We start from the raw sequence: 26,528 nt of genomic DNA on the forward strand, positions 1-26,528 counted from the left end.
TCGGATGAGACCACAAAAACCGAGGTCCCGTGGCATAGCAGGTATGGTACGATGAAGATTCCTCCCTGTTCAAAGGCCGTAACCACCGAACATAGGCCTAAATTTTACAGTCCCCCACCGGCAATGGTGACGTCTCCATATGAGTGAAAGATTCTCGAGAGGGACTTTAAACAATGTTTAATCAATCAATCAAATAATCACTGTTGTGTTTTGTTTTATTCAACCTGTTAAAAAATATAAAAATCGAGGTCCCATGTTACAGCAGGTATAGCACAACACATACCCTTTCCCTGCTCATAGGTAGTAAGCGCCGAGCATAGGCATAAATTGTGTAGCCCATCACCAGCAATGGTGACGTCTCCATATAAGTGAAATATTCTTTGAGAGGGACGTTAAACAACATCTGATTAAATCAAATCAAATCAAATAGTTCGTATCCGTTGCTTTTTGAAGTGAAACAGTGGACAATTAAGATTTCAAAAAATGTAGTCATATTTGATTTCCTAGTACATGTATTCCTTTACAAATAGAAATGTCAGGTTTGCTGTCCTTGAAACGTGTAATGACGTCATGAGAACTCAAAAAGGGATACCTACAAAGTGTTTGAATGATTTTTGAAAACCAACATTGATGTAAATATGATGTCTCACCGAATCTTGATGCATCTTCAAAACAGAGGAAACGTTTATTAGTGAATATGATTCGTACCTGCAGTTGAAATAAACATTGATACTTGAGATAGATTTGCCGGGTAAAGGGGGTACCACCCCATGGTTATGGTTTTGAATTTGTATCAGTGTGAGGGAGAGGGTTACATGTACATATATTGTACACTGACTTACCTAGCAGGATCCTCTCTGTGTAATAATTTTTTGAACAAATTTGTATGTGCCGGGATGTATTCATGTTTTTTTTCTCTCGTGGTACAAATAATGTTGTAAAATCCTATCAGTTCTTTAAAATTAATTTTCACACCACGAATCACCATTAAATATACGCTGTAGAATACATTTTTTAAGGGGATATGATTGTGACGTTTTTGAAGTCACTGCGCAACTCGAACTAACGTACGTAGGTCATGATTGTCGTGACATATATTGATTATGACTTTGACTAAAGTCATATTTTCGAAATACAAAAGCATAAATCATAACAGCTGGGGCCTTATTTTGATTGAATAATTTTGTATGAATGCCGTTATGACGTGTTTTTAGGAAATATGAGGTAACGACATAAGCGCGTGATTTTTGACGCCATGTTTACGTTGTTTACGTTGACAACAGACAGAGTTTGACAGATGTCACGGTATCGCATGTTATTATGTATTTCTAGACCTGTGTATTCTGTTCAAAATAGAAATGAAAGACGGAGTCGTAACACGTCGAACAGAATCTCTGCACAATTTTAAAAGCACATATACCCAAATTGAACGACAGTAAACTTAGGGCTAAAAAAATTCTACAAATTTTTTATCATGCTAGAGTAATAATAAATATTTTGTATTATATTCCGAGAGTTCGTAAATAATAAAAATAATTGAAAAATATATTTACCCGAGGACTAAACATTTTGTGGGCACAAAGGTACATGTGGTACCGCTCACGTATACCTCTACCGGTACATGTATATACTGTGTCTGCGTCTTGTGAATTATTTAATGCAATTCATTGGTTCATCTATGATACTTGTAACCTCATTTACCATAATAAGTAGATATACAAAGCAGGCTACGAATTATTTAGCACTGATTTCTGCATATGCATGGCGGAATTTAATTACCGATGGATTTATATTATTTAAGTCCAAATGAGGTGTGCATGCATGCATTTTTTGCAAACATAATTGAAATGTACGTAAGTTTAATTGCTTATTTGAATCAAAATTATATAGTGTTAGATGTTTGGATTTGAAATTAGATCGGCCGATACGTATTTAAACACCTAGATGTCATAAAACGGAGGAAATGCGGAATAGGCATAATCAAAACTTACTTTATCATCCTGTTGCTGCTCTCATCAAATAATTATTTTATGCTTTAAATCTAACATAGTACATGTATTTTACCCATTTAATTTTCATTTGCAGATCGGGGGGGGGGGGGGGGGGGGGGGGGGGGGGCTTGACTTAAACGAGTGTTCTAGACTGCCTCTCCTCTACTTTGAAACGGGCATATTTGTACGCAAATTCCATATTCAAATAGACCCAAGCCCACCCCCTCCCCAGATTGCGTAGAAAGAAAACCAAACAGTTGATTAAAATTTTTGTATAAATGTTTACAATAATAAAGTAGTCTGATCTCACTTCCGGTATGTCCAGGGATCCGTGTTTGTCCAACTCTTTATTTCGGAGTTATGAGATTGATCATTGTTTGTTTTCTTCAACTTTCATTAATAGTTTTATGAAAATGTTTAGTGCGCCCAACTTGTTACACCCCCTCCCTTTTCGAAACATTAATAGGTTTCACCAGAATATCAGTTGAAACTTTAGAATAGTTAGAATCAATAGCAATCAAATAATTTACACATACATCTAAAACAATATTTGCAGTTTAGAGGGGTACATAATGTAGATCTGCGATACGTGTCCATCATCCGTTGATTCATTTCAATTCTATTGTACTTTTCAGTTTACACTTTTACTATAATGAATTATATGCACTGATTCAATTACAACTAATGGCACAAGACTATCTTAAATTATTAAATACTAAGGCGCAATTACGGTATCAATATCGGATGTCCGATTGCTACTTGTTTGAATTATTTTTTCAACGCAAAATAAGGCTGTGTTCAAAACAATTCGAGCCAAACATTTGGTTATTGTGGTTAACGTTTCACTAAATTATTAAAGTTTTAATGAAATCAGAACATTTAGGTTGGTCGGTGATATGATTTTAAGTGGGTTGTTGTTGTTGTTTTTTTTTTTTTTTTTTTTTTTTTTGGTTCGGTACCTTTATGCATTCTTTATATGAAATTTCAAATATTCTATATACATTCATACCGGATATGATTTTTTGGCGTTTGTCTGAACAATTTACGCCCAAAACGCAAAAAAAAGACAGAGGAAATTCAGACTGTTTTCTTTCCAAATTAAATTCGTTATTATACCAACTAAAATATTTCCAGAAATTAACCACTTTTAAGAACATAAGATTTAAACGTTCTGTTTGATGTTTTTAAAAAAAATGTGTTTTAGAGAAAGAAAAAAAAATCAGTTCGATTTATTTGTAGCAATATTCAATGACCTCAGATGACCTTCAGTTCATCATATCTTTTTATCCAATTCATTGACATGCCAATATTTTTGGTTAGTCATGTAGCTATGGATGCCATCTTTAAATCATAGTAAAATAATTAAAATCTAATTACATTCAGTAAATGTTTTTGACCATTTCCCTAGAAAACTCTATCTTCAAAAAGATATTTTTAGAGGCGCTGAGGAAATTCGGACTGAATTTTGGGTAATTTGTGTTTGTGTTACATGAAAAAAGATTTCACATAATAGTGTCTGCACATAGACTGTTTGTATGATGGCCATTAAATATAGCCATATTACAACCTGTTTGTTTGTTGTACATATTTTTGGATCTACAACTGCAAAATTTTGGCCTTTTGTGTTTTTTCAACATTGTTAGGTTCAGGGGTTGTTTCCATGGAAACGAACTCATTTACATATATAAAAATTGTCATTTTTGAAACAGAAGAGACCTTCTCTCTATGATAAAATGATTTTCAGAAAAATCTAATCACTTTCATCTCAGCATCATATCCCCTTAAAGTTACGAGTGTAAAGATTTTTTCTAACTTCAAGATCACCTCATATCAAGCTTAAGAATAAAGTGGTAAGAATTTCTCCATTTGCATTAGTCGATGCATAATTCATATTTCTTCAAGAGCTAAAACAAGATATTTCCCCATGTCCACATACATGTACATCGAACAATGTAAATTCAACATTTCTCTGCATTTTTCATTTCTCTACCCCTGTCAAAAGATTTATTTTGTTCGCTTGATGTGTCAAAACTGAAATTTGGAATCAAAGTTCAAAAATATGTTGTTTTCAAAGAAGAAGTGAAAAGTCACGTGCTGTGACATGCATTACGCAGTTATGACGTCACAAAAATAACATTTTCATATGAATACATTTACTACGATGTATATTGACAAAAATCAATGCTACATTTGGTTGTTAAAGACCCAAAATCAATACCGTAGGGTTTATTCATGACTCAATAAATGTGGGCGGAGCTCATCTAAGGTCAGATTGTTAATTACCTGGAATTTACCTCGCCAAAAGATCAGGATGTTGTGTTAGTCCGAAATATTTAACGTTTTCTTGTTTGTTTGCTTTTTGATTTTGATATATACAGTGATATTTTCCTGGTAAATATTAAAATCAGAAAGAAACCAGGAAAACGACATATATTTCGGACTAGCTGTTATGTATACTTTTGATATATACACAGGAAGTATCTCATGGCCGTCTGCAGGGTTTCTGTGATTATAGTGTTTGTATCCATAGCAGTAGCTGTCACAGTCTACACCCACTCCCTCTTTCTCTCTATCTTACTCTCATTCACTGCCTAAATGAATAATTTCTTTTATAATGTAGAGCTATATCATACATTGATAATACTTCAGTAAGTTACAATTTTTAGAAATCAATCTGCAAATTATTGTTTAATTTCTGATTATGTAATTTATAATACATGTATATACAAAAGAAAACTTTTTTTAAAGAATTGAATTAAGACAGAATAGGAGTTGTGGACAGGTCAATGTCATATGTTTAACTCTGTTAAACTGGACTTCAGCAAGATCCTCTTTACAAATTTTAACCCACCAGACAACTTTGTTGAATAATATTTAAGATTTATTTATTTTGTCATCTTTTTAATATCAAGATGTTAAAATCATTCTAGAAATGGAAGTAATACATGTACATGTCAATATCAACTAGAACTGTCCTAATGGGACTAATACCCCCGCGGGGCATATAAGATGATGGGAAATATTTAATGCAAGCACAGTGCGCAACCCCCAAAATGAAAAGAAAATGTGCGTAACTTCTATAATGTTAAAATATTTCAATGAAAATAGGAGATGCACAACTACATAATATATATAAGATGTGCATAAAGTTTGAATGAAATATGTCCAGCGGTATTAGAAATAAACTTCGGACAAATTGCGTCTACGGACAAACGGACGGACAGATGGACAGACAAATAGACAAAGTGATTCCAATATCCCCCAAACTTCGTTTGCGGGGGGTATAATAACAACATGAAAATTCATCTAAAAACTTATCTATTAACAAATATAATTATATGTACATAAGTGTATGCATAACAATACATGTACTTAATTTCTTAAACATGTATTGTAACAAATTCGATTTTGGTGAATATCAAACTTTTTTTTATTTTACTGTCAAATGTCCATATGCAATAAATGAATAAATAAATACATAAGATGGGATCAATGTACAATGTAGCAGATGGACAATCAGCATGGATTGGTCATTGGGTAGACTACCAGACAATGGGTCCTGGGTTGGATTCTCAATCCTGCAATATATTTTTGAATCATTCCTCTGCTCGTCCTTTCACACAATCATGGCAAAGGAAGATGAGCATTTCTCGGTTTCGCAAAATATTTTTCACGCCATTACAGCATTCTACCCATTGGCCTAAAAAAAAATAATAGTATTACATTGATTTAAACAGCTGTCATTACACTGCAATCAAATTTCATAAGGATTGAAAAATACATGCAACATAATTGTTAGTTAAAAAAACTGTAAAATTGTGATAATACTGATTTTATTTAAAGTATATTTACCTACACCATATGGGAAGATATCAGCAAGTATCACCAACAATTTCTAATTTTAAGGATTTATAACCCAAGAGCCCATATTAAGAAAAAAGATTTCAAATGACCCCAAGGTCAACTTTAGTATTTCTTCATTACCCATTCCCCTTGTAATGAAATTGGCTTCTTTCCAAAACATAAATATTTTTAACCAAGAATTGTAAGTTTCAGTTAAGGACATAGACGTTTCTAAATTAAAAAAATATTTTTTCATGACATTTCTGGTACAATTCACTTGCATTCTATTTTCATTCTACAAAATTCTCAGGTTTAATTCGTCTAGAGTTAACATATTTTGATAGTTCTGGTTGTGGCAAGTAAAAATGTAAAATCAGCTGATATGTACTGCAGTAAGGTTTATAAATGGGATTTTACTGTAGCAAAGAAGGTGAGAAAAATCTTTAGCACAATTGAGTATTGAACCTGGTACCTTTGCATCACTAGTTAGGTGATCTACCCACTGAGCTACTCAGGCTGACATATAATGCATGATAGTACTACATTATAAATTTAAAGGGGCATATTTGTTGTGAAAGCGATGGCAACCATTATTATCTCTCAAAATCTCCCAATGACAAAGTAATGTGTATTACTGACAAATAAAAATATTTCTTTAGTAAAAGAAAAAAGAAAACAAAAACAAGAGAAACTTAACAAGAGGCTCAAAGGCCTTATTGGTCACCTGAATACATTGTACTAGTGAAAAAGTATCACTACTTCCATGGACTATGAAATCTAGAAAAAATGTCTTGTTCTAAATATCTAAGCTAAATTCTGTTCAGCAACAGTATAAAACAAGATGTGTTCTTAAAACTTCACTGCCCTCAAAAGTGCATACACTGATGAAAGGCTTTAAATAATAGGTGTATTAACATTAAAACATCAAAAGATATTACTAATCTGGACTCATCTTAAAGTCATAACCCTGGGTTGTGAAATGCACAATTGTTTGTACATCCTTTTCTGCTATTCCTAAGTATGCATTTAGATTTTATACAGTATCAACAAACTTACACATAAATACTATATACTAGGTTTGGCCCCATCCTGGGGTCAAAACCCTTACTCTGGGGGAAATCAAATTTAAAATTTTGGTAAAAGACTACCTGCTCTATCCATTTAGCTCAATTTAGTATCAATAGCATTAAAGAGGATGTAATTTAAGTGTTTTACACAAACATTATATAACAAGATTTGCTCCACCCTGGGGTCAGAATCCCTACCCCGAGAATAATGAAATTTACAATTTTGGTAGAGGCCGTCCTGCTCTACATCACTATACATTTAGTTTTTCTTGCATGTGTGTGGTTCTTGATCAGAAGAGTTTTGAAAATTGGTCAATGTTGGGCAGTTTTTGCCCCACCCCTAGGGCCCCAGGGGTGTTGGAGTCCTGAAATTTACAATGTATGTCCCCCTTGTCCCAATGATGCTTCATACCAAATTTGAAAAGAATTGAACCGGTAGTTATTAAGAAGAAGTTAAAAATGTTTAATTCTTAACGCACGACGGACGACGACGGACGAAAACCAAAACGCAGGTGACCTAATAAAAGTACAGTTGATAACCGCTTTTAGTGTAAAAAAAAATATATAAATAATAGGTGTCTATTAACAATGATAGCTTTCATTCATATGTCGATTTGATATATCCCTGTGAGCTCGAAATAAAGGACACCACAGAGTCATCCACTTCTGCTTCATACTTAGATATTTTATTGAAAGTAGACATTAACGGCAAACTGACAACTCAACTGTATGACAAACGGGATGATTTCAGCTTCTCCATCGTCAACTTCCCACATTTATGTAGCAATATTCCATTATCACCTGCATATGGTGTTTATATATCTCAACTGATTCGATATGCAAGAGCTTGTTCTGGGTATAGTCAGTTTTTAAATCGAGGTAAGCTACTGACAAACAAGTTGATGGTACAGGGATTTCAACAGTCTCGATTGAAGTCAGCATTTCGCAAATTCTATGTTCGTTATAACGATCTAGTTCGTCAATACAACCTCGCATTGGGTCAAATGCTGTCTGACGTGTTTCATACCGATTGTTAAGCCGTTCTTGGCACACTGATTTGACTGTGGATAACTCCGTTTACCTGATCAGGATATGGGGCTCACGGCGGGTGTGACCGGTCAACAGGGGATGCTTACTCCTCCTAGGCACCTGATCCCACCTCTGGTGTGTCCAGGGGTCCGTGTTTGCCCAACTATCTATTTTGTATTGCTTGTAGGAGTTATGAGATTGATCACTGTTCGTTATCTTCACCTTGCATCAAGAAGAATTATTGGCTAGATATAATTATTTAATCACCAAAATTACATATTCATTTCCTTGCTTTGAGATTAACAGGTGTTTCAAATAACTAAATACTTGTGTTATTACTGATCAAAAATATATAATATAGAGCAATTTTTATTGAGTGTTGATTTCAAATTTTGGTGACAAAATTACAGCTATTATCTTGGAAATCATGGAAGAATTCTTCATATCGAGGAGATAAAAAATAATTTCAGAGAAACATAGGGTATGTCCTTATATTGGTTAAATTTCTTTTCGCCAAAAAGGTGAAGAGATCCTTAGACAGACAGGTACAAAACATGTAAAATGGACAAAGTTTGATCATAAAAACTCATAAATTTATGTTCTTAAGTATTTGCCTAAGGTTTTAATCATCAATGCATTACGAAAATCATTACATACATGTACCATAATTGATTTTGATTTCTTAAAACCTTGTAAGTACAGAAATGATTATGTGTACAAACAGTGGATATTCTTGCATCATATATATGTTCTGTACATCCTGCATCCCAATCCTAACCCTGAGACATCATGGAAAAACTTTCAGGAGAGGACATGAAGAGAAATGCATCTAAACCAAGGAATGCTGATGTCTGTTGGCAATTTATTTCCTGACCACCTTTATGACCCTTTGAAAAATGAACGAAGTCAGCTAGCTTGGATATCTAGTGCATGGTACATGTATATCACACTTTAATAATAATATCTCCAATTAATATATAGTCAGTTATTCTAAATCAAATAAATCAACATTGACTTCACAGAGTTGTAGAACTGTATTTGAATGCGATTTTGTTTCACAATATTTTCTGAAAGTTTTGCACATGGATCATGATGTGCACAAACAATAATTGAAATGATGCTAAAAGAGACTGTAACTGTTCTCATCTGGTACCGAGTCCATTCACCCTATCTACCTGTTCGCTCAAAGTATATATTGTTAAAGCAATAATAATTTTCATATTTTATAACTATGCAATGGAGGGCTACGTACAAATCACACATTTTAGAATTAGTGCCTGTATATATAATCTATTTTTTAGATTCATTTTTCACCAATATTGTTGTTTTTCTTTTTGCAAAATGATGTGAAAGCATGTGCGTACTTGTGTACAGGTAGCTATGCTACTGCTTTGATCTTGTCCCAGTCATGAAATAAAAAACAATGGGATAAATAATTTTGAATTTCAATGTAATATGGTATTGTCAAAAGTTGGAAGTTAACCATGTACACAAATGCGTTAATGTGAAAATAGTGGGTACATATAAAATTGTAAATAACTAACACTTATGTATATGTGCTCACTATTTAGAAATTAAGATCCAAGCATTATAGCAGCTACATAGGTGGATAACATAATATATAAGAGACTGTGATCCAAGCAAATTCAAGCAAATGTGTGTCATGTACTGAATCTGCTTGAAGTCAATTTAACATTATTTAGGGGCCTAGTGACGAGTAGTCAGTGGTAAAACAAAGGTTATTTCTACACAAACAACTTAACTTACTTGTCAGTCCATGTCGACTTCTTTTTGAACACGTACAGCATCACAGATCCATGCACAGATGCGTTAAATTTGATGAACCTTCCTTTTGAATTTGTAAACAACACTGAATAACGGTACAGTTGATCGACATGCCGTTGGCAGGCATACGTGTACGTTGAAATTCGTTGCTTTCTCACAAGGCTCTGTGTTCTTTTTCGTCATAATTCGGCGGTAGCGAAGGGAATTCAAAGTTGATGAGCAAATTCACACTTTTTACGCTTCGAGGTGAAAATAGCCACTGCGCACGCGTAAGTACAATCGTACATTTAAGAATTCGTAAGTTACGTTTGCAGCTACGAACGGTTTTGTGAATACCATTTTACGAGACCGTAACTCTAATCTTAAGTCAGACGTAAATCCTACGTTTACGTCTACGAACTTTAGTAAATATGGATCCAGTCTCTGCAGAATGACAGACGGCTTATCATTTGGAGGTGTCAACATAAAATTAGGTCTTTAATTTAAGTTATTTTTTCATGAAAATACCGGCGAATTTTGTCCTTTTGTAGCTCTGACTTTATAAGTGATTAAGAGGGTCAAATTGGGCCCTCTATCCTACCTTGCATCTTGACAACTGTTCCATGATCATTTCTTTAAACAATAAAATGCTTTCTTTGTGGTTTTATTGGGTGATGAATGTAGCAGAAAAATATCTGAATCCACGTAAGCGGGTTCTGTAATTTATTTTCTGCAATGATTGCTACCTTCATCACCCAATGAAACAACAAAGAAAGACATTCTATTCTTTATATTGTTTTTCTTTGTTTTAAAATATAAACCAGTGGCGGATTTAGGTGGGGGGGGGGCGCAACCGGGGCGAGCCCCCTTTAATTTTTTCAAATTTAAGGCAAATCGTAGTATCTTGTTTAGAAAAATGTATTAAACGATATACATGTAAGAAGCAATAATTTTTTGCACTTCCGGATAAATTCCAAAACCCCCTAATATTTGCGTCATTTTATTAATTTCACCTCATAAAAATTGATAGAAAATAGTACAAATGACTAAATAGGAGACATATTTCAAGCCCTATAAAATCCAGGAGCTTCCGGGGGCTTCGCCCCCTGGACCCACTGGGGGCCTAAAGGCGGCCCCCAGACTCCCTGCCTGATAAAGTCCCCCCCAACCGCAATTTATGGATCCGCCCCTGTAAACAAGTCTAGATTAAATTACTAACAGGTCATATGGCCGACCGATTCGTGGTAGAGGTTAGATATAATCCGGCAGACCGACCGCGTCACGTCTTATGAATATGCATTTTCGAGTTCTATATATACACCCGTTTAAGGATGTACGCTACATCAGAGAAATTTGATGTAGATGAAAAGTGGAGGATATGTACAACAATATTTTGAATTTGAAAATTTTCAAATTTACTTTTTTTTTGTCAAAAAATACAGTTTTAGTAGAAGCTAATCTGAAAAAAAATGTAAACCCCTGTTGGACTCGAACCTGCGACCTACAGTTCAGCAGTTGGTATTTAAATGGAAAAGGAAAAGTCCAATATTGCTGATATCGATATTTTCATACCTGTTTTTAAAGGAAGTCAGCCATTATGACGATGTAGAGTACTACCTTAACCTCCTTTATTGTAAACACTATGTACAGTGACTACTTGCCGTTTTGTGCAACAACGAAAAACGCCCCCACCCCCCAATCCAAACAACAAACATGTTTTAAGTTTTTGACATTGCAGCGACTGGAACTGGATTATTTAATTCAATTCAATTCTTTATTGGCACTAAAGCACATATGCAAGTGTTGTTAGCCATCTAGTATAATATATATATATATATATATATATATATATATATATATATATATATTGTGCTACATGGTATAATAATCCTAAGGAAAATAAGGAGGTGTGGATGGGTGGATATTAATCCCTTGTCAGCGACATAAAGAAGAAGACTATATATTGCATGTATATGTGGAGAGAAAGGGTCATCAGTCTATATTTTAAAAAAATAGATGTTTTTATTATTATTTAAATCAGATCATATCGGGTGCAAAATATTTTCTTTTATTTGAGCTTACAATTTCATTCTGCCAGATACTGTAAGGTAACATATAAGCCTACTCCTTTACAATATGCACTCAGAAAATTACAATTTCCATATATTGTCTCTGTGATGTATTGTATGTACATGTAGTATTGTAAGGTCAGTCCAGCAGATTCCAAGGTCATTCTGCCAGATTCCCTAATGAAATATAACTAAATACATCATTATGCTATACACATTACAATAGTTCTGTCACCTATAGTATGTATTATTATAAGGGGAGTCTGGCAGATTTCAAGGTCACTCTATCATATCCCCTAATGAAAGGTCACTTATACACCATACTGTCTCTGTCACCTATAGTATGTATTATTAAAAAGTCAGTCTAGCAGATTCCAAGGTCAGTCTGCCAGACCCCTAATAAAAGGTCACTTATACACCATACAATTTCGATATGGTTTCTCTGTCACCTATAGTATGTATTATTAAAAGGTCAGTCTATCAGATTCCAAGGTCAGTCTGTCAGATCCCCTCGTGAAAGGTCACATACACCATACAATTATCCATACAATATTTCTGTCACCTATTGTATGTATTATGATAAGGTCAGTCTAGCAGATCCCCAGGTCAGTCTGCCAGATCCTCTAATAAAAGGACACTTATACACCATTATACAACACACATTACGATATTTCTGTCACCGATTGTATGTACTATTATAAGGTCAGTCTGTCAGATCCCCTCATGAAATATCACTTATACACCATACTATTTCTATATGGTGTCTCTGTCACCTCTAGTATGTATTATTAAAAGGTCAGTCTAACAGATTCCCAGGTCAGTCTGACAGATCCCCTTATATACTATTATGCTATATAAATTACAATATACGATTTTTATGAGGTCTTTGTCACCTGTTGTGTGCATTATTTTAAGGTCAGTCTAGCAGATTCTAAGGTCAGTCTGTCAGATCCCCTAATAAAAGGTCACTTAAACACCATACGATTTCTAGATGGTGTCTATGTCACCTATAGTATGTATTATTATATGGTCAGCCTACCAGATTCCAAGGTCAGTCAGACGGATACCCTCATAAAAGGTCACTTAAACATCATACACTATCTATATGGTGTCTCTGTCACCTAGAGTATGTATTATTATAAGGTCAGTCTAGCAGATTTCAAGGTCAATCAGCCAGATCCCCTCATGAAAGGTCACTTATACACCATACAATTTATATATGGTGTCTCTGTCAACTATAGTATGTATTATTATAAGGTCAGACTAGCAGATCCCCAAGTCAGTCTGGCAGATCCCTTAATGAAAGGTCACTTATACACCATACAATTTCTATATGGTGTCTCTGTCATCTCTAGTATGTATTATTATAAGGTCAGTCTAGCAGATTCCAAGGTCAGTCTGACAGATCCCTTAATAAAAGGCCACTTAAATACCATACAATTTCTATATGCCCCAAGCTACCCCTGGGTGTCATGTTTTTAACAAACTTGAACCTGCACTATGTCAGGAAGCTCTAATGTATTTCAGCTCTTCTGGCCGAGTGGTTCTTGAGAAAAAGATTTATAAATGATCCCACCTTATTTTTGCATTTTTGTGATTATCTCCCCTTTGAAGGGGGCATGGCCCTTCATTTGAACAAACTTGAAAGCCCTTTACCCAAGGATGCTTTTTGCCAAGTTTGGTTGAAATTGGCCCAGTGGTTCTGGAGAAGAAGTCGAAAATGTGAAAAGTTTACAGACGGACTGACAGGCAGACGACGGACAACAGGTGATCACAAAAGATCACTTGAGCTTTCAGCTCAGGTGAGGTACAAAGTTGTTTTTCTCCCAATGTTGTTGGTTTTAAAAGTTGCAGCTATTTTTTTTCAGTGTTATATATTTGATAGAGCTCAACTTTAATACATATTCTGCAATTCTTTATTATGGTATACATTTAATAAAACATCAAGAATGAATAATGTCAATATGCCTTTAATCAATGTAAAATCATTAGCAGGATAAATTTGTTATAAAGACACCTAGAGGGGTTATACGTAAATATATGGGGGTCCTTGAAAAGAAAAACATTGGGTTCGACATACACCTTGCCCAATATGACCTCGACGTGTCTATAATATCATACTATACAGATTACAATTTACAAATCATATCAGAGCACCATCATAAGGTGTATTACAAATATCAAATCGACTAAATGTTAGTACTTAAAACCTTTATCCTATATGTGATTCACAAAACATTTTAAACATATTAGATTGTAATATCAGAATGCTGATTTAAGTTTCATAATAGAACATCATTGAAAACAAATTCATGATTTCTGAATCATTGAATTATTTAATGTACTGACTTCTATGTATGCTGTAAATCGTGTACTATTTCTCACAAAATATACATTATTGGAACATAATGTAGGTACACTGTACATAAGTTTCAGTATATTACAACATTTAAACATTATTTGTAGAAAGAGTTGCCTGACAATAAAATTTCGCTTGTAATACATTGTCTGTGAAGGTCATTGATTATCAAATGACTCTTATACATGCTCATTTTCGTGAAAACTAAATATAATCATCAATTAATCAAAATAACTTGCATGCAAAATATAACTTTGCATTCATAAAAACAAATCTTCTATTATGTCTCATTGATTTTTATCATCATTCTTAAATCACTTAAGACATTTTTGAAATATAATTTGTTTTTGTTAAAAACAAATGTCTCCCCAGCTCCAAAAATTGGATATGCTTCACATCACAACCCCCTCCCCTAAATGCACTGTATGGTATGGATGAGACAGCATGAGCAGGAATTTAGACATTTTGAACGGTACTATGTGCATTGAGGAAAAAGATTGAGAAAATATTCAACATTGATGTGACCAATGTCATTGTTGTATATGATACAAAAATAATGACTGTTATGCTGAAGTACCAGTGGGAAAGTGAACATACCATTGTACATATGTAAAAAGCTATAAAACAGTCCTCTTTCATCCACTGTAAATTGTAGGAAAATATTAGATTCCTTATTAGACCGATATGAACATCATTAAATGATAATGAAGTATTTTACAAAATTTCAAGGTTATCCAATATGCCATATTGGAGGAGAAGTGTTCACAAACTATTTTACACCCCCACTCCTCTTAAATAACAATTGTATCCTCCTGTCCTGACAATATGCACATCTACAAATGAGAGTGAAGCTTTGCACAAAGTTTCAAATTTATCGAATAAGCCTTAAAGGAGGAGAAGCGTACACAAGATTCTGTGACAGCCAGACAGATTGACAGAAAGTACAAACACAATATGTCTCCCCCTGGAAGAGGGGAGACATAATAATTGCTAATAATACATTTTTCCTTGCTAAAGCGACATGATATCTTTTCATTCAAAATTATTAATTCTGAAATCATGTGAATTTCAATGTTTAATGTTTATGTTTCCGGACATAACGTTAATGAAACAAGAAAATCCATGCACATGCATTTAACAAATAAAAGAACATTGCATTAGAAAATTAAACTTGGGCTTACTTTAGCATCATTGTGGGTAAATACTGATGTACAAGGCTTGCTATCATTCCTGAGACATTGTTGTTCTTTCCTTGCTTTAAAAACTGATACTTGGAGACTTTATTCTGTCTCTCCAGACCATTGTTTGTATTCACCAAGAGTCCTGATCCATACCTCTGGGACCAAACCCATCGCTACATATGTAAGTACAACCCAATGATCAGTACTGCACAGTACATAGTAGAAATATAATTTGATTTTATTAACATTGAATGCCTCCCCAGCATCCCAAATTGAAAGTGCTCCAAATTACACCCCCTCCTCTTACTGTACTAAATGATATGGAAAAATATTCAACATCGATGTGGCCAATGTAATATACCCTTGCACATGAAAACGCTATAAAATGCTCTTCTTTGATCCACTGTAAATTGTAGCAAAATATTACATCCATGGGTCATAACAATGTGAACATTATTAAATAATAATGAAGCACTGTACAAAATTTTAAGTCTATCCAATAAACCATATAGGGGGAGAAGTGTTCACAAGATTTTGTGACAGACAAACAGAAAGATGGACGGACAGACAGACAGACAAAAAGTATATAACATAATAATTTAACTGATTAAATCACCACTATTAATTGGAATATCAGTACTTGAAAACCCCTTTTTCTCAGTCATCCAAGTTTTTGTGAACCAGTTCCTTAGGCGAATGTTCCGGGCCCAAATACCGGAACTTTGCAAGCTGATGATGGCCTCTATGTACTCCTTTTCTGATGATGCATGAGCACATCTCCTCAGCATTCCAAGCACGCGGTCTTTGTAATCAGTAAGACAAGTGTCTGTCTTGCTGACCCATCTAATCCAGCTTTGTTATCTGTGAAAATCACAGATAAAAACAAAGCTTTCTGGAAGAAATAAAAATCAACATGTGGGAATAGCAGTTGGTAATTCAAATGTAATTAATTTGATGTCACCAATTAAAATAGTTATATATATTACATACATAATTATTTTCTGTCAATTTACTTTAACTATACAGGGAGAAGTTTTACTTTCATACGAAAATTCAAATATCCTAGTATTCACTGCATTCTTATTACCTCTAAATCAATTGAATTCTCATTATAAATCTACTGAAAAATAAAAATTAACCATCATACTAGGAAAATTTTCCTCAATTGCAACAATTTCTCTTTCACAGAAATCTGTCATTAAAAAACTTGGGTTACCAGTATCACTCTGCTGGCCTGTCTGGTGCATTATGGAGCCAAGTTTTTATTGTCTGTAGGCTTTGCATTATTGATCTCTTCGTCTCGTGCTGAACAATAAATTCAGCCACTACACTGTACCCTACGTTGGTTTTGACAGCAAGGAAAAACAGTGGCAATGCATACTTTGTGGTTCTGTAGGTTGCATCTAGCAAGCACAGGGAATTTCCATACCTGCAACAAAATGCATTCTAAAGAATATCAAGTCACAAGTAAAAGAAAACAAAGCAAATTATATGCAAACATTTATCTTACATCTGTTACATTATGGTAAATCAGTATTTGAAAAACTGAAATGAAATCTTAAACACTGACTGATTTTCTTATCAATATTTGAATGAAAAATTAATCACAATTACATAATTGCTGCCTTCAACAATCAATCAAAACACCTGACAGTTTTAATGAGTTTTATTAATTCAAACCTGTACAATAGATGACGTTGAAATTCACTCTGATGACAGAAGAAAAATTATGTTGTCTCTGCTGTCTGTATTTGAGGATAGACCTCATCATCATCATCTTGCTCCACACAATATATGTTCCTCAAAATATCTCTGGCAGTTGGTGCATGCAGAGGCAGGCATAAAGATGAAATTATCCTTTGGATAATTGTTTTGCCACTCTGCTACCTTTTGCAGGATATTTTATTGATCTATCCTTGAGTATCTACATCAAAATGACAGCATTTTCTTCTCTTAAAGTGTTGTTGAATGTTTTCCATCAAGCAGAACTAATTAGTTGTATAATGTGTCAAAATGAAAATTACATTACTAGTAAATTAAACTTTCAACATGTTGTATTACCTCAACCTCAGCTGGGCAAGGTAGATGTGTGTCCTGATTGTTTCGTCTGTTGGATAGTAGGCAGCATCGGACAATGCAGGACGCTTAATATCTTTAAAGAGCAAGGCATCAACATACACATGCAAATGTCTTCGCATCTCTGAAACACTTGTTACACCATGTCCAACAAGTTCACCAAGTTTATCTCTAACTTCCTTGGACAGATGATTCATGAAGCCTGCAAGCTGAAAATTAATTGATTTACATATCAATTCTATATAAAAGGACAGTTTTATCAACATCTTGTTCCTGTAATTCTGAAAAAAATATCTTCCTTGGTATGGATGTGACCTCTCTGTATGAATGGAGTGCCAAATTAACATAAACTCAAACAATTGAAGATATGTTTACTTATTTGAATACATGTATAGCATCATTTCAAATGTTACATCCAATAATTGAATCAATACTCACATTAATTGAATTAATAAGAGCAATAATTGATTTGATTTGTGTATAAATTCAATTAATTCTCTTGTCAATTCAATTGATGTGCATATCAACATGGTGTATTTATCCCTCACAATATTTAATTTGCAGCTTGGTATAAATTATTTGATGATCTCTTTCATTCAATTGAAGACATCTTTGACTATTTAGTTTTACATTTACAATGAATGCATGTGTATAAGGAATCAATGCACACATCAATTCTTTAAAAAGGGCAACAATTTAAAGGATCATTGATTCTATTGTTAATATGTTGAATTGAAGACATTTATTATTAAATGATTGCTCTCACTTCCAAAAAGTCATTTTATGCATCGACTGAATTAAAGATATCATTAATTCAATTGAAGGGATCAATAATTCAATTATTGTGCACATTATTTGAATTGATGCATTCTACAATTCAATTGAATAGAGCAATAATACAATTATTGCACTCAGCAATTGAATTGATGTAGGCATTTAGCTATTGCTCTTTTCAATTAAATCATAGTGTGCATCAATTAAAATGCGATTTCATTTGAAAAGAGCAACAAGTAAATTATAGCAATGAATGCTATCAACAATTCAATATTAGTACATGTTTAATATGTGCTTCAACCTAAAAATATGTATTTCTGACTTACTTGTCCGGTAAGATGTGTTCACTCGTGATCTTCACTCTTTGGAAGCAAGATATAAATTCGTCTCTGTTATTTTTACTTTGCCAGGAACGTCTGAAATGTCATCCCTCAGATGTTCACTTGCTTTTCTTTTCAGTTTTTCTGTACCTATCCAAAATTACAACAACAACAAAAAAATAAATAAATAAATAAAAATTGTAATCTCTTAAATAAAAATAATGCATATCTATCAATTGAATCAACCCATTGATTCATAATCCAAAATAATTTTTCTTAAAAATGAAATGGTCATACAATTTCACACATTTTACCTGATAGTCATGGAAGAATACAACATCTTTCATGATTATCTTGGCCTGACATCCTTTTTTCTTTGAAGCCTGGAGTAACTTTTTACTTTTCTTTGGGACTGGATGGTCACCCTATAGAGCAGACATAAATATTAATCAACCCAAGTTTTAAATTCTAGAAATTGTATGGTGTATAAGTGACCTTTCATGAAGGGATCTGACAGACAAACCTGGGAAATGCTAGACTGACCTTTTAATAATACATACTAGAGGTGACAGAGACACCATATAGAAATTGTATGGTGTATAATTTTATATTTCATGAGGGGGTCTGACAGACTGACCTTGAAATCTGCTAGACTGACCTTTTAATAATACATTACTATAAGTGACAAATACACAGTATAGAAATAGTATGGTGTTTAAGTGATATTTCATGAGGGGATCTGTCAGACTGACCTTGGAATCTGCTAGATGGACCTTTTAATAATACATACTATAGGTGACAAATACACAATATAGAAATAATATGGTGTTTAAGTGATATTTCGTGAGGGGATCTGTCAGACTGACCTGGGAATCTGCTAGACTGACCTTATAATAATACATACTATAGGTGACATTATAGAAATTGTATGGTGTATAAGTGACCTTTCATGAGGGGATCTGACAGACAGACCTGGGAATCTGCTAGACTGACCTTTTAATAATACATACTATAGGTGACAAATACACAATATAGAAATAGTATGGTGTTTAAGTGATATTTCATGAGGGGATCTGACAGACTGACCTTGGAATCTGATAGACTGACCTTATAATAATACATATTATAGGGGATCTGACAGAATGACTTCGGAATCTGCTAGACTGACCTTATAATAATACATATTATAGGGGATCTGACAGAATGACTTCGGAATCTGCTAGACTGATTTGATAGTAATACATACAGTAGGTTACAGATAGTATATGTAAATTGTAATGTGTAAAGTATAATGGTGTATAAGTGACATCCATGTCACTCCATGTAGCATTCATTTAAAGTATATAGTTTTACCTTGAGGTGTATAAATGACCTTTCATGAAGGGATCTGACAGACTTTCATTTCATTCTTCTTATTTTGGTGTTTGTCTTTCCCAAAAATGCAGTGTTTTTCGCACCTTGCCAGAATAACGAATGGTGTTCCGTCATAAGGGACAATAGAGGGATCTCCTAAATCACTAAAGCGAACCCGAGACTTCTCGTTAATAACTGTAAAGACAATGAATACTTGAAAGAACAACTGTAGATTTCTACACAGATCCTTTTTAAAACAAAAACACATTTTCATTTGAATTATTGCTTGATCAAAATTAATAGTTCTCATTTAGACTGTCTATGAATCCTATTACTACTCCATTTCATAATAAATTAACATGTCTGATGTATATGAAGGCCCTATTTTCCAGGAGGAGAGAAGGAATTAAAAAAATAATCCTGTTAAAAAAGAACCCCCTGAATTTGTTTTCATAAAGATGCCGACGCGTTTCGGCAATTAATACATCATAATAATTTAGACTAGACCCCCTGCAAGTAGTAGTATATCAATCAATTAAGAGAATGCATACTTTTTATTTAATTTTCCACAATCTGGAAGACAAGCCCCTGTGGATTTACAGATTTTATAGGGCTTGAAATATGTCTCCTATGTAGTCATTTTTACTATTTTTAGTCACCTTTAATGAAGTGAAATTAATAAAATAACACAAATTTTAATGGGTTTTTTTTTTGGGGGGGGATATAAATTCTCTCAGTAAAAGTAACAATTATGGTGGCATAGTTCTGGCACCACTTGTCAGATAATTATGCCGACTTGTCAATTCTTTATGTTGCCTAGTCAGATCTTTTTGTCGTCTTGTCACTTATGAAATATCTTATAAAACATATAAGGTAACTGTTATGCTTTATAAGACATCTTATAAAAAATAAATTTATATTTAAAGAGATCTTCTATTTTATATATCTCATAAACTTTATAAGATATCTTGTTTGATATATAGATATTTTATAAACTTTGTGAGTTTGTAAGATATCTTGATATCTTATGGGATATCTTATACACTGTAGATTATATAAGATATCTTATAAAATTTATTACATATCTTACTGAAAATATATAAGACATCTCATAAATTATATAAGATATCTTTTTAGAGGAATAAATATGAATATGGCTTGCCATATGCAATAATTCAGAATTGAAGATACCATTAATTATTTTGAAGACATTTTTAATTGAATTGTTGCGCGCATCAAATAAATTGAAGATAAACAATAAATTAAAAGATCTTATTATTGATTTCTCCGAGAGTGGAAAAATGTATAGCTTCATCGTTTATGATTTTCTAAACAAGAGACCATGATTTACCTTAAATTTGAAACTTTAGGGGGGCTCTCTTAAATCCGCCACTGGGTAACACTTGAGATTGGGGGGGGGGGGGGTATGCGCGGATCCAAGACCAGGATATCCCCCTCCCAAGATCCGTGTATGTGGTAGCGATTTCCACGTAAAAAAAGTTTATACAGTTCAATATTTTAGATGACAGAAAATTAAGCTGAAAAAGAATGTTAATTTTCAATCTAAACTTAGATCTACCTATTTCTGGCCTTCCGAAGTGCGCTTCCTTTTTCCTAGAAACATATGTGATGGAGGTCTCTATCTCATAGGCTTTTCGAACATTCTCAGCTTCCTCAAAAGTTCTCACCCATCCACATAATCCGTCCTCTGACACAGGTGTCCATAATTTTTTCCACCTTTCCGTTTTCATGATTCTCTTAGAATCATTACAATGTGCTTGAACAATACTCGTTAACCATCGGTAAATTCCGTTCCGCTGTATGCATATTCATAAGTTATGACACGGTCGGTCTGTGGGATTACTTCTAAGCCTACCCCGATTGGTTACGTTAAATGAAATAGCCAATTCCCGCTTTGACATTAATGACACCCCATAGTTTGTAATGATTACACAGCCAGGTGGTATTAAATAAGCGGATCGAACTAGTTTGCAAAATGAACAACATAAATTCATTGTCGCAGATGAAAACAATGTCGATTTCAAAAGTATATAAGAGAAAAGATTCAGTGAATGTAAATATAGATCATTAAATCATAAAATGATTAAAATTAATGAGGGGTAATTTTTGCGTGTGTCTATTATGTATGAAGATTTGTGGATGAAGGAAAATGACAATTGCGAGAGAGAGAGAGAGAGAGAGAGAGAGAGAGAGAGAGAGAGAGAGAGAGAGAGAGAGAGAGAGAGAGAGAGAAATAATAATTATTGATAGGTATAATGCAACCGATCACTGTTGTCTTCATGCCTTTCGATATAACACAGTAATATGCTGATAATTCAAAATTGATTGCAGAATCTTTACTTACTCTCAAGGTTGTCCACCATTTCCCTGGTCGTCTTATCTTCCTCCACCTGCTTCCTCAGTTCTTCGTAATGTAGGTCATGTGCAGTGTCCATCGACTCGTGACGTAAGAAATACACCGCCTTTTCATATTTGTTTCCATTCATGAGGAATAAATCCAAATCTACCATTGTCGATCTAATGGTGGACCAGATGGAGTTAAAGTCTGTGTTGGACATGGATGGATCACATGAGTGAACACAACGATTCCGGACCAATCGAATCCTCTCGATGTTGGCAGAGAGACTCCTGTCATGGGGGTCGAGATCGTTGCCCCAGCCCTTGGTGTGAGGAGATATGTTGGTTATGTTCCTCAATAAGATGTACAATAATGATATGTCCATATCACCATAGCTCCCCACATAATATCCATGCCGAGGTAATATTAAAGCACGCTGATCTGCTGTCAGTCTCGAAAGCTTACGTTCGTTTACTTTGATGACAGGAGGAAATGTTATTGGGGGGATATAGTAACGCAGTATGTCTCGTAGTCCATCTGTACAGGGTCCGAGTACAACACGGCAAGCTCTATTAGCGTTTGTTGTTTCTTGTGTTGAAGCGTATAAAGTCGCCATTATCTTCTATCAAGTCTGGACACTAATCTATGGGAGAATGATAACATGAATAGTGTAATGTGTGATTTTTTTTTAAATTTATGAATAGTTTATACTTCAATGCATGTTGAGAATAGTGTAAGAAAGAAAGAAAGATAGATAGATAGATAGATAGATAGATATATAGATAGATAGATTTAAACTCTTTCCTTCTTTTTTTTTAATTTCAAACCATTAACATCATGTCGAATATAACTTAAATGAGCACCATACATGTGGTAGACGGATTGGGATAAGTTTTATTATTAGTAACATTTACCATTTACACCGTACACTCGAAAACAACGTGAGGAAATCGTAAAACGAATATAAAAACAGTCCAAGTACACAAGGTCAGTTGGCATAATAAAACGCTTCGAGAAATAATTTTGTGAATTCTTTTGAGTTTGGAAATTGACAAGAAACCCTGTTTATATGCACGAAAAAAATAGTTGATTTCAATGGTAAAGTCCACGCAACTAGGTCAAGGGCTTCCATAGTAAAATGTACAATAATCATGGAGAGAAATTGCACCTCAAATTCACAGGTATCATTACACTTGTTACGGTTAAACACCGAAACGATACTGCCCATATCACTGGTATTAAACTGATGATAGTAACGATCGTTAATATTATCATCCCAAGATGGCGGAAGGAAATTCCGGAAAGACCACGTTTACTTATTATATATATTTGTTTTGTTTATTTGCGAATGATATGTAGGTAAGAAATATCATACACTAGCAACAATTACGATCAGGTGGTATTGATTTATCTTTTATACGGCTCATATGAACAGAAAATTCGTCGTTGAAAAAAACAGCGAAACAGCGATGATGATAGTAACGAAATGAATGATGATAGTAACGTAAATACGTGCTCTTTCTACGATTTGCCACAAGTCGTAAGATGAATCGAGGCCATTTACTACGGCTTGCACGATCGATCACAGGAGGCATGAGGTGGTTGTTCGATTAGGTTTGCAATCGTGCGCCAGCATCAGTTGTCACCTAGCTCTTGAACAGTAAACACTGTCAAACCCATTCGCCATGCCACCCAAGAAAGAAGACTCAGAAGAAAACACAGCCACAATCAGAGCAAGAACCCGTTGTTTTGGAAGGTTTGTCCAGTAACGGCCACACAGGATGACCCCGTAAGAGTTGATACGCCCATTGAGCAACATGATGAAGTTTACGACTTGGCAGATAATGAAACGGCGGCAAGGAGAAACAGCGTGCCGGAATTTTCTTTGTTGACGCCGTTTTCATTCGTCGGAAATATAAAGATGCAGTGACAGCACCCAGTTGTTGCTGTTTCTGCATCTATAGTCGAATCAACATAATTTCAAGTCTTGTCGGCAGCACTGATCCCGCTATAGCAATATACACGCGTCGTAGAAGAAAATGATCAAAACTCCAGAAGTCACTCTAGAATTTTGAGACTTCGAGCTAGACTGGTGGCACCACCAATAATAGGGTCGTGCAACCAATCTGTTAAGGTCGTAAGTAGTCGCACTACTGATCGTGAGGTTGTACGAGAGGTTGCACCACCAATGAGCAGATGCTAAACCTAGTTGTAAGACCAATCGAATGACAATTTGACCCTCGATCCTGCTTGATTGGTGGCGCATCCATGCGCAACTGGTACTACGACCATGCAAGACCTGTCTGCGACTTTGAACATGATCATTGATCTTTCTGCGACCGATTTTGCTATTTCTATGGTTTCCCCACGATTCCAAAAAATTGGGTTGCAGCTAGCTTGTAACCAGCTCAGTGTGACAACTTTTCGACGCAATCCGCGTTTTTATCAAGATATATATATTACACATACAAATGTCACATACTACACACAACGAAATTACGGCAAATATTAATATTGTACATGGTTAACAATTAAGAATGATCCACTTATAAAATGGTTGTGGAGCGGATCTATTTTCGTATTTACATTAACTTTAAATCTGTGTTAACTTTTATGATTAAATCAGCCTAGTGTCATATTTGAAGTTTAGTTACTTACTGCCAGTCATTTACTTTTGATATTCATTGAAGTTTAGATTTAGTTGATACATTCCACATGTTTTTCATATTGAACAGGAAGTGTAATCTCTGTTGTCACGCTCTCCTAATTGAATAAGCTACCTGTCGCTTGATTTGATAATGCGGGATAGTTTCTTTGGTTTTGGTTGGCTTATGTTAGTGAATAGAATTCAAGGCATATAAGGCTGTGTTTGATTAGTCTACTTCACTTTTTTAGGAGCTGACCTCATGGTTAGTTTCCTTTTCTCTTATTCTTAACAACAAAAACCTCAAGGTTGTGAAGCTCTGAATATAGTCATTAACATGAAATAAGCATAAAAATTGTAAGATTAGGTGCTAGGAATTGCTAAAAACTTCGAGGTTTTACTGCACACTTTAGGCATTATTTTGTTGGATAATATTCAGAGTTAGTAGGTTTTATAATGTAATTTACAAGTTTATTATAGGTTTCCCTTTCCATGTCCTATTTCAAGGTGTGGTGGATAGCAATAGGTTTTATGATCAATTCTATGTAAAAATCAAAGAAATCAGATAGGGTCTGGCCACTCAATGTCACAGATTTCTTTGATTTTCACAGTATTAACTTTACTTGCACCATCTTACATAATTTCAACCCCACCACCGAATTTCTACCATCCGTTGCCATGGAAACCGACAGCAGTCTATGAGGGCTAATTGAACTGCAAAATTCAGCCCGTTTTGCCCATGTTTTGTCCTTGTGGTATATAAAAAATTGAAAAAGACAACTAATTTTCTCCACAAATCTCGATTCCCCATAAAATTCCCTCCTTATTTATGATATCTATATCCACCTATGGTAAAGAGTGTGTTACTGACCGCTGTACCAATGTATTATAATTTGGCACTTTGCCAAAAAGTTATTTTTTGTTGGATTTCATTGATGAATTTAAATAATTTGGAAAATACATACAGCATAATCAACTACCATCAAAGGATGTCCATATCAAAGACTCTTAATATATATAAAAATATTAATGGTGAAACGTAGTGCAATTGATCTGTAGTAGCATGAAAACTGTAGATTTGGGCATTTTGCCAAAACGGGATTTTTTGTTGGATTTCGTTGATGAATTTAGATAATTTGGAAAATACATACAGTATAATCAACTGTCATCAAAGGATGTCCATATCAAAGACTCTTAATGCATATAAAAAGATTAATGGTGAAACGTAGTGCAATAGATCTATTGTAGCACGAAAACTGTAGATTTGGGCATTTTGCCAAAACGGGATTTTTTGTTGGATTTCGTTGATGAATTTAGATAATTTGGAAAATACATACAGCAAAATCAACTGTCATCAAAGGATGTCCATATCAAAGACTCTTAATGTATATAAAAAGATTAATGGTGAAACGTAGTGCAATAGATCTATTGTAGTAAGAAAACTGTAGATTTGGGCATTTTGCCAAAACGGGATTTTTTGTTGGATTTCGTTGATGAATTTAGATAATTTGGAAAATACATACAGCATAATCAACTGTCATCAAAGGGTGTCCATATCAAAGACTCCTAATTTATATAAAAAGATTAATGGTGAAATGTAGTGCAATTGATCTATTGTAGTGCGAAAACTGTAGATTTGGGCATTTTGCCAAAAATTCATACTAATGACAAATAATACAACCTACACCATTTTCGGTTA

The 26,528-nt window shown here is 34.2% G+C and overlaps 1 protein-coding gene and 2 long non-coding RNA genes across 3 annotated transcripts in view; all 3 read right to left on the minus strand.

Moving 5' to 3' along the window:
• Positions 1 to 22,840, minus strand: part of LOC125655641 (uncharacterized) — a 62,965-nt gene extending 40,125 nt beyond the window's left edge. Inside the window, exon 1 of the mRNA XM_056145385.1 lies at positions 22,192 to 22,840. Coding sequence (XP_056001360.1) covers positions 22,192 to 22,801 — 610 coding nt within the window. The 5' untranslated portion in view covers positions 22,802 to 22,840. The remainder of the gene's footprint in view (positions 1 to 22,191) is intronic.
• On the minus strand, positions 1,007 to 10,973 carry LOC130048531 (uncharacterized). Its single transcript, XR_008797321.1, has 2 exons — positions 8,653 to 10,973; positions 1,007 to 5,691 (listed from the first exon to the last, which is right to left on the minus strand). It is a non-coding gene; the product is annotated as an uncharacterized LOC130048531 (long non-coding RNA).
• Positions 13,718 to 21,966, minus strand: LOC125683561 (uncharacterized). The gene is made up of 8 exons (XR_008797320.1): positions 21,406 to 21,966; positions 19,827 to 20,021; positions 18,788 to 18,898; positions 18,480 to 18,623; positions 17,365 to 17,588; positions 16,984 to 17,227; positions 16,520 to 16,732; positions 13,718 to 16,195 (listed from the first exon to the last, which is right to left on the minus strand). It is a non-coding gene; the product is annotated as an uncharacterized LOC125683561 (long non-coding RNA).
• Positions 22,841 to 26,528: the final 3,688 nt, after the last annotated feature.

The sequence above is a fragment of the Ostrea edulis genome, chromosome 7 (assembly GCF_947568905.1).
Source record: "Ostrea edulis chromosome 7, xbOstEdul1.1, whole genome shotgun sequence".
In the NCBI taxonomy this organism is placed as follows: Eukaryota; Metazoa; Mollusca; class Bivalvia; order Ostreida; family Ostreidae; genus Ostrea; species Ostrea edulis.